We start from the raw sequence: 12,801 nt of genomic DNA, 5'->3' as shown, positions 1-12,801 counted from the left end.
TCGAAAAGCGTGTCTTATAAATTGACTATGATTTCATTAAGCCTCCGATGTGGGACAAATTAGTGCAAGAAACAATGATCACTCTCTGTGGCAACCGAGTTGTGCTTTGTTTTTTTATTTTTTTTTCATTTAATTCGGTTAGTAATAAATCAATCACAAAAAACTTTCCAAAGAATGATTCAAAACAGAAAGTATACAGAATTGTAGTTGTGGAAGTTTAACAAACTTCAGCAACCGTCACCAAATATACTTGTTTGAGATGGTATGATCATTTGGTCACTAAACCTTTTTGTTGTACATGGAACAAAGTAAAAGCACTTGAAGTTGTTAGTGTAATAAATTGATGAATTTTGCTTTGTATTAGTTTGTTGCTACAAAGATTCAAGATGCGAACCCAGGTTCATTCCAGGAAGGAACCCATAAGAGAAAGCCACTTGACCACCAACCAGAGGCTCGATAGCAAATGTTAATACCTTTGAACACTTCTTAATTTTGATACACCGTCTTTTTGCATTTTTTACTCTAATTAAACCAAAAAAAAAAAGTAAAATTTTGGACGATACTCACCATTTTATAACTAAATCACACTAAATGATTTACAACTAAAGTAAAAAAAAAAGTAATAGAAACTATTATTCTCAACATATTTGATTATTTGGATTTAATGATAATCAAGTTAGACTATTTTACTATTGACATTTCATATATTAAAAAAAAAACTAATTATGGTTTCATAAGTTCTTGATTCCAATCCAACCAATTCATTCCCTGTCTGGTTTGTTTATGAGAACATTGTTCATAACTAAATTATTTATTTTAGTAAAATCTAACGTATTATAATAGTTTATACATTGAATAACTTTGTGAACTATGATGGGGGGCTTAGCATTCACACTTATTTTCTACCATATATCTATATATATCATATAATTACATTAAAAATCATTGTATTTTCTCTATTATGTTTAATTAAATAATATTTTTTTATATTTTTGTCATTATATTTTTAGAGAACCAATTGAGAACGCTCTAAACTGCATAAATAAATATCAGTAAATTGGTTTAAGATCTTTCATTTAAATCAACATAGTATACTATCACATCAAATTTCATATTGTCCTAACCCAAAGATAAATGGCCATAAACAAAGGTATGCAATGAAGGATTTTGCCATGCCAATACTCGTGTCACACAACGCTCATTGTAGATGCTCTTACACGAAGGTGACATGTATACAAATCAAGATTCTCATCATAAATGCAAGAAACAGTACCATAAAAACTCAGATCAAAAAAGAATTTACTGCACAATTTATATGTTTCTCATGAATCATATTCATACATGACCAGTAAGTACCCACTTATAACCAATAAATAATGTTCTCTGTGACATACAAATTTCAACCATCTGTGGTTCTACAAATTGACATGATTATAAAGAAAACTTATATGAAAAACAAATAATCATATCCTTTTCTGATGCTAATTGGGCCGGGCCTAAATTCGAGAATACTCGTCTTCTTCATCTTAAATACTTTCTGGCAGGCCCAAACTTAAAATTCCTATTATTTCATCATCCTATCAATTACAGTATACCCTCCTGATATGAAGGGCTAAATATTGTCTGAAAAAACAAAGGATTGTGTTACAAACCGAAAGAATGTGGGACCCATGGCGGGTCCATCTTTCTCAAGAGTTGCACCGCCACTCTGTCAAATATATGTATGCAAAATTCTTTGTATACCAATCACTGTTATTCCGATATGTGGCAGTTCTTCACAAATTCATTTGAGTAGTTGACGTATTTTGACCAAAACGGACGCAGATGCTCGAACCCGATCTCTAGCCATGGTTTTGACTGACCGTTATAGTGAATTACTGCAGCCTTTTTTACACTCTCGATGCTGGTGTTGTTCTGGTAGCCCAGGCCCAACATGTGCCATGACGTGTCGATTGGATGAACATAACCTCTAAATGCAATTAGAGCTGGTGGTAATGTTCCAAGCTTCCATAACGTTAAATTTGACTTTAGATTCTGCAAACAACAAAGTTGAAAATCTTTATTATAATTGTAACTGTATATATCTTTTTTGTCATTATTAGTCAAATAAAGATATTGGTGTAAAAGTAATGGATTACATTTTAACTGAATCTTGTTATTAGTTATTTCAACTAGGCCTGTAAGCAAACTGAAGGCTTAGTGAAAAGCCCGTGAACCATTCGGCTGTAAATTCGTTTAATGTACATTTACTTGATAAACGAACAAACAAGAACAAAAAAAATGTTCATTTAGTTAAACGAACGAACATGAACACATATCTTATCTTGTTTGTTCATTTATATCCGTGAACGTTCGTTCATTTAAATTCGTTTATGTTCTTTCATTTATGGTTGTTAGGCTACTTTTTTAAAGCTCATTCGTTAATAAATTTGTTTTAAAATTTTCTGGCCCATTACACCTTAGTGTAGTTTAGTAACCTTTCAAGCCCAACACATTGCTCTTCACATTACTGTTAATTGGCTTTAGTTCAGTTATGTTGGTTTATCTATATTCAGTTACATGCTTCGTTTATGTTTGCGAACCGTTCGTTTATATTCTTGACGAACACGAACAAGAACACCCCGTTCGTTTAGTTGTTCGTGTTCGATCGTTTGTTTGGCAGCTTCGGCTGAAGTTAATCGAATGAACACGAACATGCTCCGTTCGCATTTGTTCAATTTGTTTACAAGCCTAAATACAAATGAAACCAGAAATAAAACCTAGAGAAACTTAATACGAGCCTAAATACACATATAAACCCTAACTATGAATTACTAGAAATCTAATATCTATATTTAGCATCCGCTTACCTCTTTCAACCACGAATGATACGTGTCTCTAATATTAGTTTTTCTCCATGCGCGCAAGTCAAAGATATTCATACCAAAAGCCCAAGCACATTCTTCAGGGTCCAAACTTTTTGCTACAAGCGGGTGAGAAAAATTAAAGTAGATTTTGAACCGTTTACCCATTACCCACGAGTCTTCACCTTTGCAGGTTTCAACTGCCCCGTTGACTTTACCACCGAGGTCAATATCCCAAAGTGGCGACAAATCACGTTGTATTACAATATCATCATCTAAGAAAACCACCTTATCAAGGTTTGGAAAGAGCTGCAAAAAAATTAAAAATAACTAATGTATTAAACATAATCTGCATTTATGCATGAATCTAACATATATGCATATTACGTAATAAGTTGTATTATTACCTCTGGCAAATATATGCGAAGATGATTTAGCAATGATATGTATTTGGGACTTCGAGCCTGCAATTTGGAGGCAAATAATCTCGGTGATATAACATTAATATTGGCACCCGCAACATGATTCCCATGGTAGTAATTTCTAACTCCATCATAATTTTCCACAGCTTCAAGAACAGGAACATTATCTCGGGTCAACCAGTCAAACTGATGAACACCTTTGACTTCCACAATGCTCGGTGACATGGAATTCAATGCAAACCATGAGTGCATGCCTGCATACGTTTTCTTGTCGGTTATCACATGAAACACAATCTTTTCAGGCCGGAGAGATGACTGGACAGCCGACGAGACCACCACTGAAGCTGCCAGAATGTTGTCGGTGAACAGAATAAAGTGGTGGTAGGAGTTATCGGAAAGAAGCGGGAGTAATTCTGGTGGAGGTAATTGTTTTCTTGCGTGAGCGTTTGAAGAATATTCATCGATTAAACGCAATGAAAGACAATGAATGCCTTTTGGAATTGAAGTTGCTGCAAAGTGTTTGTTCATAAGTTCTTGAAATTTAGATTCTCTGATCTCTCTTTCAGATCTTTCCATCTGTCAAGGTAGCCCAAAATTAGATATTTTACGAAGTAAATCTGTTAAAAAAAAGTCAGAAAACACATACCATTCCTTTTAAAATAAGAGCAAATGTTTTGGTGTTGTATTTGTTGTTTTTCATTTCTGAAACGAGTTGTTGAAAGTTATCAGGAAGCTTTAGATCATCTGGGACTTCTTCAGAATGAACTTGATTAAGGACCGTGTAGAAATCTGTAAGATACCTCTGTTGCCACCAAAAATGAAAATGTTTCAAGTTCTAGAGATATAGTAGCATTTGACATAATTAAGCATGAAACAGCAATTTGGAATGAAAAACGAAGTCTTTACGGATAACAACTTGTGATCTTACCTCTGAATCATCACCTCTCCCAAGAAGTTTTGGTCCCAAACGCCTGCCTAAACAATCTGAAACATTGAAGAATTAGTTAATGACTGTATGCCACGTGCAACGTTAGAAGTATTATCAGTAAAAAGATATGGCATTTGTAAATAGATTAATGCCAAAAGCCTGCTAAACAAGAGATGGCATTCCATATTCTATCAATAGAAGAGTTGCATAAAGATAGATATATCACTGTCATAATAAGAGATACAGATCGACATGTGCTTTACTAAACAAGAAAGGTTTAAGCAGCAACACAAAAGAAACTTAATAAAAACCAAAGAAGTTCTTATTAATATGTGAAAGTGAAAACATGGCATTGTGTCTGTCACCTACAATGGTAGAATATAAACATACAGGCTGGCTTAAACTGAATTTGACATGGTTGTAAACACTAGAAAAGTTTGTAAACAACGGGAATTTTGGAGCATCATCCACCATGTTTTTTGACAAATTTCTCACCATATATTTAAAATCAAATCATCAGAAATATAAAAACAAACAGAGAATATATCAGCTGCGTAAACTTGAAGATGTAAAAGGGTGCTGTATACAAACACCACCCACAAAAATGTACTGACACATCATTTGGGCAATACGACAGGGCGAAAAAGGTCAGGCAAACCATATGACTTTGTCACTGGTCAGATCAAACATTTCTTTGTCAAGTCGAAAATATCATACGGGCCATACGATTTACCCCTCATATGACCCATGCGGCCATTTTCTCCCTCTCATACTACCCATAAGACTATTTTCTCTTGCCAAGTAAAAAAGTAAAACGACAGTTAGGCCTGTAAAGGAACTGAAGATTCAGCGAACTGTTCGTGAACCGTCAAACGGGAAGTTCGTTTACATTCGTTCATTTAATAAACGAACGAACGAACACAAACAACAAGTCTGTGTTCGTTTAACTAAAAGAACAAACACGAACACAGATATTTCTCTAATTAAGTGTTCATGTTCATTTAAACTCAAACAAACGAACACAAACATGCCCTTGTTCGTGTCCGTTCGGTTCGTTCACAGTCATTAATTTGCTTAGATGGATCTAAACCCGTCTGCACATTCCAAAAACATTAATAAAAAAACAACAAGAACCCTAATTCAGATTGGCAAACAAAGATCTATAAAGATCTAAATCCTAATAAGTTATTAATATTAGTAGCATACGAATAGATGAGCAGTTGTTGACACCTTCGAAAGTAACAAGGGCAGTAAGAATAAAGACAAAGGGTAACAAGAAAGCCAGAATGAGAATGGTGTGGAATATAGTACGGTAGGAGATATGACGAGCTGCGATTTTGATCTTCATTAAGTCCTCAGAAGTAAAGCTGCCTCCATTGTTATTATTAATATTATTATTGTTGGTGGATATGGTTATACTTGTTGTCATACTATGTGAGGAGATATGAAGCAGCTGCATAATGACCCCTTAATAATAACACCACCACCGACAATCAACAGCAATCTCATCCTTTCTATTTCTATTTCTGTTATTATTAATCGAAGAATTTGTTGTCAAACACCAATGCATTGGATTGGATTGGATTGAATTGATTTATGAATAAATGGTGCAGGATATTAGAATTAGGGGTTTATATAAATCTAGGAATCTTCGAAATTGCATAGAATGGAATTATAGATTTATTTCTTCGTTCATGATTGACTTTTTGGATCGGAGAAAGAAAAACAAGAGAGAGAGATGATTATTATTATTATTATTATTATTATTATTATTATTATTATTTTTCGTAGGTTTTTTTCTAAACGGGTTGGCATTCGTCATTTACTCGGATCATACCGTTATTTTCCCAATTCCTTTTATAGACGGGCCCTGTCATTTAATTTTACAAATTAAGAGGTAAGTGTATCTTAATATGGTGAATTCGATCAATAGCTTGTATGGAGGATTCATTGGTCGTTGGAAAAAGTAGAACGAAAGTTATTATGTTTGTATCGATAATAATTTTATTTATGGTTGTGAATATCGTCAAGCTTGGTATGTAAAGAAAGAACTCGGTTTTGGTTATTATTTGTGTTTGATTTAGGTTTAATGTCGCGGAGCTATCCTCCCAAACTCCGTGTGGCGCCCAAAGGTCAGCCAATAGGTCCGCTCATGATTAGGGTATGCTGGTTTCGTCGTGCCTTGGATTCATAAGGCGAGCGGCAACAGCTCGCAACCAGCGATGCGTTCGTCGTGCACGCACAACTAGGCATGTACGCCTTCTTTCCCGTTGAGGTCATGCCCGATGAAGTCCGGGACGAGCCAACAAATCCAAGCGTTTCAACACAAATCAAGCATCTCGATCATCAGATATTTGGTCTGTGACATTAAGCTCACTTAATTTCGACTCTATTCGAGCTTTTAGTTAGATGTTCTTGGTTAGTTTTTATTTCATGAAATTGACATATAACTAGAGTAGAACTGTAGAGTGATAATAGTTACTTAAGATATTTGTATGCTTAGTAAGTAAATTTCATTTTTACCAAATCATACCCATGTATATATACATTATTTGATATCATCATATAAGTTGTGTTTGGATTGTTAGCTATGGGTGACGTCACGTTAGTCACTTCTATGTCAGTTTAACCATAAATAATGTTTATACGAGTCGAACAAGGTTGTTTCCCCTCAAATCATATGACATGTATGATCATTTTTCGTCTATCATACGACTTGTATGATACACTATCACGTTAGAGTATATGTCAGTGGTTTCTTCGACTTTGCCTTCTTTTTCTTCCTCTTACATATAGATCACAAAAGAGTGATGGTTTTTTTTAACGACTAATTTTTTTCACTCTATAGAGTTTTAAATCCATGACCTTCTATTCCACACCCTAACAATCCTATCACCTCACTAAAATGATAATGACACAAAAGAGTGATGTTAATGGTTGCTTGAAAACTGTTTCAAGGTCACATTAGTGGGCAATTAACATTAATGATCGCTTTATGACTACTTGACTAGACTCACATCAAGGTCACATTAAAGACTAGATGAAAGGTGAAGAGGGTTTTGGCAACTTTAATTTCTTTTATATTAAGCAAGGAGGTAAAATACTTAAAAGATATATAACAAAAAACAAATAATGTCCATTGCGATGACCAAATGTGTAAACTTGAGTGAATACTGATGCATAATTTTTCCAAAAAAAAAAAAAAAGAAGAACCAAAAGTGAAATATAATTTTTACTTACTATATTTTTCAATTCAATGCAACAGAGCCTTGTTTTTCTTTTAAATTCTTAGTTTGAGTTATGATTCATGATTACAAAATTGTTATTTAAGGGATCAGAGAAACCATATACTAGTATTTGTTATCAAAACTGTTATCTATTCCATGAGTTCCATAAAAGTAATGAACATATTTACTTTGACCCCCATTCGCTCTATTGGCAGTGGCACCATGATTGGTAGACTAGCCTATACATGCATCATCCATGTAATTATGGTGACTTTAAATTTTGTCTCTTGCACCGACACATTTATAGATACGTTGCCTAAAAGTACAACTATAAATGGGCATTGTACTTAGTTATATAAATAAATAAAATGCCAGACTCAAGCCTAAAATTCCCCGTAAGTTATTTAAAATAATTACATCAACGAATTCATTCAAGGGGTATTGAAAGGAATTAAATATATATATATTATTAATTTAATTAGAGTTAATTAGGCAGTAACGTTATATGGTGTCGATTTTGATTTCAACTTTTTATAGATTACTTCTACATTTTTTAATGTTTTCTCATGAGTAACACATTCGATTATTCATTTTATTTAAAGTTACAAATCAATTAAGTTGTAACGAAAATACTATTGTATCCTTATACCTAAAAACGAAAGAAAATAACAAAAGGTAAAAAGAGAACCTTTTTTCGTCCTCCTCAAGAGCGTTTCAATGAGCGTTGACATTAATGACCGAACACAATGGGTTTTAGATATTGGAGAGATGCAAAGGTAAGCTTTTGAGATGGCATATACGTTTTTTTCCGATTGAGATATGATGTGTGACATTAACAATTTGATTAGATACACACCATCAATTGTAAAATAAACCATAACTTAGGCAACTTCAACCCAATACAACCAAGGGCTTCGAGGACAAACCCCCACCCCCACCCATCAAGCAACCATTGTCTGATGTTGAGCCCCAAACATCAGATCATTTCTTGAGAGCTACTGGTAAATGGTTAGACTTGACACTGTCGGGTTCAAAATTGCGTGAATGAAATTTGCTTGTGGATCGACTCATTAAAGTCGAGGTAACAAATGCTTGGTCGAAGCTATTGTCATGACAACTTGGTGGGTGTTGTGGCGATTCAAAAATAATATCGTCTTTCATGACAACAAGATTACAAAGAAAACTATCTTTGACATTGTTATTTTCTGTAATAGAAACCATAATTCAAAGATCAGTTGGTGGAGTAATTTTATAACCTCTGATGCACTTGTAATTCTTTCCGGCTAGCTTCTTACGAAGTCATCATTTTTTTTATATCAGACATTTAAAAAAAAGAATCCACCCAAGTCGACGACTTATGATTGCATTTAGGGGTACCGGAGAAAAGTAACAAGAGTAGAAACGATCGAGGTTGTGTATCAAACCATCCTTAGTTGGCTGGTTTGTGTGGCGTCTTCAGCCTAAAACGTCGGGCCCCGACGTTTTGGGTGCAATGTTATGTAGGAAACACTAGTTTGTGAGAGAAAATGGATTAAGTGGTAATGATTGCATGAAAGTTATAAGTTTTTCTTTATCAGTACATCACTTTTTACAAAACTCATTAATACTGACTGGATCGTTACGTGTCATAAAACAGCTAAGTGTGAAAAGTTACGACTATGCATGTTCTTACGGTTGCGTAAATGACAGTGACCATGTTCTTAATTTCTTATACATTTAGAATTCGAGGTTTTACTATAATATAATATCATTCGTATAATTAGGCTTTTAATCGTTAAAGTAACTATATAACAGAAAAAAATATATCACCCGACGTAGCCGACACAAGTTGATGATTACTGATTGATGAATGCAAGCATATATATCATAGGCGTAGTAATGGTGGGGGCGACACTCTTTGACATATTTTTCTCTCTAGTGTTATTTTTCCAACTCCTTTTATTTACTACTAAAAATTTTTCTAATTTTTATTATATGTTACATTTCAGGTATACTAAAAATACAATTAAATGAGTTTAAACAAGCCAAGTTCAAGCTCTTTAAACTCTTAGGCTATGTTTAGTGAGCGATAATTTTGGGGCGACAACCCCCCCCCCCCCCCCCCGGCGATAAAATGGGCGACAAGGGAGAGGGTGACAAGAATTTGTCGTATATGTTTGTTTTGATTTAATATTATTATATTAAGGGTACACCACCACCACACCCTTAAACCAGAAATCCTTTATTTGCTGGTTGGGCGTCACATAACACAAATCGTACCATTTTGTAGCCCCTTCACTACACATAGCCTAAGGAGATCGAAGTGGGTGGAAGATGCCATCTTTAAGATGTAATTTAATCTCGGTATTGCGGGGAGGGATATGGTATTCCTGCCGCTTTTTTTCATTTTCTTTGCATTTTTTCATTCCGGTCGTGTTAGCTATGCTAACCATCCCAGAACATCAGTCTTCCGGTTTGTCTCTTCCGGTTTGTCTATGTGGCACATTATCCCGAGCCTCCATCTTTCTTTCACTCTCATCATTCTATACTTTTCGAAAATACAGATCCGATCGGGAGTTATGTAATTACTGTTAAGTAAATGGCGGTGACCATAATTTCTGAAAAGTTTACCATACCACAATCGTCTAATTTACTCTCTAAATTAATATTGTACAAATAGCAGAAAACATTCTATCACCCAAGCCGACACAATTTGATGATTTATGATTGATGGTGGGGACGGCATTCTTAGGCATATTTTTATTCCTAGTGATATTTTTCCAACTTCTTTTATTTATTAATACTAATAAGTTATTTTTTCTATACAATCATTAAATATTTTGCATTTTTATGAAAAATACAATGGAGAATGGTTTAAACAAGCCAAGTCTGACCTCTTCAAAGTGAAGCTCAACTCATCTTTAAATACTATTAAATCAATACAATGTGGACACATGGCCTTCTTCTAGGCTGTTCACATGTGTAATCCAGTCAGCATGTTTCCATTCTCATTTGTTCTAATATTCTGCCATGTGTCATCTCACACACTATTTAAACTTATAATTTTCCACCATAATCATTTTAATCTCTCTCTCTCTCTCTCTCGCTCTCTCTCGGCTTATTAACTCCACCATCCACCATCTTCTATATTCCGGTGATGTAGATCGAGATTAATCGTTTTCCGGTAAGGTTATATATTATACTTTAATGACCAACAATGTTATATGATATTCCGGCAAGGTAATATCTTTTTCCGGCAACATCATATTTTCTTCCAGTTATTGTAGATCTAACATTTTTATATTTATTTTCATTGTTAACTGATTTTTTTAAAATCATTTTAGGTTCTAAATCAAAAACGGCGATGAAGCTAATATTTCTACGTATTTACGTTATTCCGGTAAGTTTTCCGTTTATGTGTTATACTTATAACAATGGGTGTTTTATTTATTTAAAGTTTAATATTTTTCCTGTTTTTTTTTTTGTTATACATGTTTTTCTTCTAGGTTCTAAATATAAATCAGCTTCATCCATATTCAGTATCATTATTTCGTTTTTCCGGTAAGATACATTTAAATTATTCGGTTATAAATTATAATTCTAATATTCCATAATATCCATGTTATAACAAAACTTTATTATTTCAGGTAATTTACCCGATTGATTTACAGAAAAATTGATTTTTGTTTCTTAATAAAAAACGAAAATACCATGGTTATTATCATTATTTGTTATTTTCCGGTAAGACATTTAAATTTTTCGGTTATAAATTAAATATCAAATGTTCCATAACATAAACATTAATATTTTCGGTTATAATATCAAATCATTTAAGTACTTTTTTGTTTTTGTTTGCAAAATTAAGTCAGTCAATAGATTAAACATTAATTTATAATTAATGATCAATAATAATAATGATTTGAAATTTGATTACAATTTAAGTTAAAGTTGAAATTTGTAAATGGTAGGTCAATATTCCATAACGTCTGAACTTACCATCATTAACATTTATTATTTTCTAAAACGATTTGATTTAAAAAGTTTAAATTTCCAAATTTAAATTAAAGTTGATTTTTTTATTTAATTACTGGTCAAACATTTAAGTTGATCAAACATTTTTAAATTGCATGGTCAAACATTAAAGTTGAATTTAAGTTTAGGTTGAACTTTTTAAATGACTGATTAAACAAACATTCATAATGTCTATAATTACCATCACTAAAATTTATTATTCTAAAATGACGTAATTTAAAATTTATAAATTTCCAAATTTAAATTAAAGTTGAATTTTATATTTTATTTCATAACATGTAACATTACCACGGTTAAAATTTATTATTTGCAAAACGAATATTAATATTTAATTTTCTCATTTCAGGTTATGTTCTTAACTTGATATAACTAATTTCATGAGTTGAAGATTTGTTGATAAGATATCTTATTTTTTGGTTTAATATTGATGTATATTTTTGTTATTATTCATGTATTTATGTATTTTTCACAATTCATGTAAATTATTTGATTTTTATATAATCAATCATACATAGTTGTTGGTTTGTCCATTTATTATATTTTAATCAAAACTGATGTGTTAAAAAAAATTGTTTGCATCTTATATTTATCTATATATTAATGATAATCTTTATAATTTATAATAATTATTATAAGTTTAGTAATTTTGTTATTATTAATTTATTTCCTTTTCTAATTAGTTGTAACATTTTATTTTGACAGAAATAATAACATTTACAACTTATCATTTTTATATTTTAATATCTTTAACTTAAAACATTATTCCGTTATTATATTGTATGATACATTATATTTTCTAACACTTACACATTTTCATCTTTTTTGTTTGATCAATGTTTAATGAGGCATAAATGTCAGAATTAATGCTAATGGGTGTCATCATTTAGTTATGGAAACTGTAACAATTAATGCACTATAATAATACGAAATATTATTTGAATTTTAATTCTAAAAATAGATATATTACAGTTGTTTATGGAAAATTTTTGTTTCCATTGTTAATATTACTATGTTTATTAGTTTCCAATCTCCACAATCTTCGTATCTTATATGTTTGATCAATTTATAATTAGACATAAATGTCACAATTAATGATAATGGGTTTGTAACAAAATTGAATGCATATTTCATTGACTTGTAATAGAATAATATTAATTATGGATTGACTAAAAAAATAATAATTTCAAGATTACATTATGCCATGATTTTTGTAATCTTTTTTGTATTTAGGATCTTTGACTATAACAAATTTCGTTTAACAATTTTGGTAATAGATAAAATAACTTAAATAACAATTTATTATATTCTAATTTAATAATATAATATTAACAATTCTAGTTTAACAATAAAGTTGAAAGTCATTATTTATA

At 32.0% G+C, this 12,801-nt stretch overlaps 1 protein-coding gene across 1 annotated transcript; it reads right to left on the bottom strand.

Moving 5' to 3' along the window:
- Window positions 1-1,125: 1,125 nt before the first annotated feature.
- LOC143596256 (putative galacturonosyltransferase 14) lies at window positions 1,126-5,697 on the bottom strand. Its single transcript, XM_077075083.1, has 6 exons — window positions 5,400-5,697; window positions 4,194-4,249; window positions 3,912-4,067; window positions 3,251-3,841; window positions 2,850-3,152; window positions 1,126-2,034 (listed from the first exon to the last, which is right to left on the bottom strand). Exons 1-6 carry the CDS (start codon window positions 5,650-5,652, stop codon window positions 1,753-1,755), a joined length of 1,641 nt encoding a protein of 546 aa, XP_076931198.1. The 5' UTR covers window positions 5,653-5,697; the 3' UTR covers window positions 1,126-1,752.
- Between the last annotated feature and the right edge of the window lie 7,104 nt (window positions 5,698-12,801).

This window comes from Bidens hawaiensis, unplaced genomic scaffold (genome assembly GCF_021521415.1).
Source record: "Bidens hawaiensis isolate Kalapana, Puna unplaced genomic scaffold, B.hawaiensis_p1.1 tig00001721_1, whole genome shotgun sequence".
Lineage (NCBI taxonomy): Eukaryota > Viridiplantae > Streptophyta > Magnoliopsida > Asterales > Asteraceae > Bidens > Bidens hawaiensis.
The sequence above is the reverse complement of the archived record's forward strand: the minus strand, read 5'-3'. Positions and strand labels throughout refer to the sequence as shown.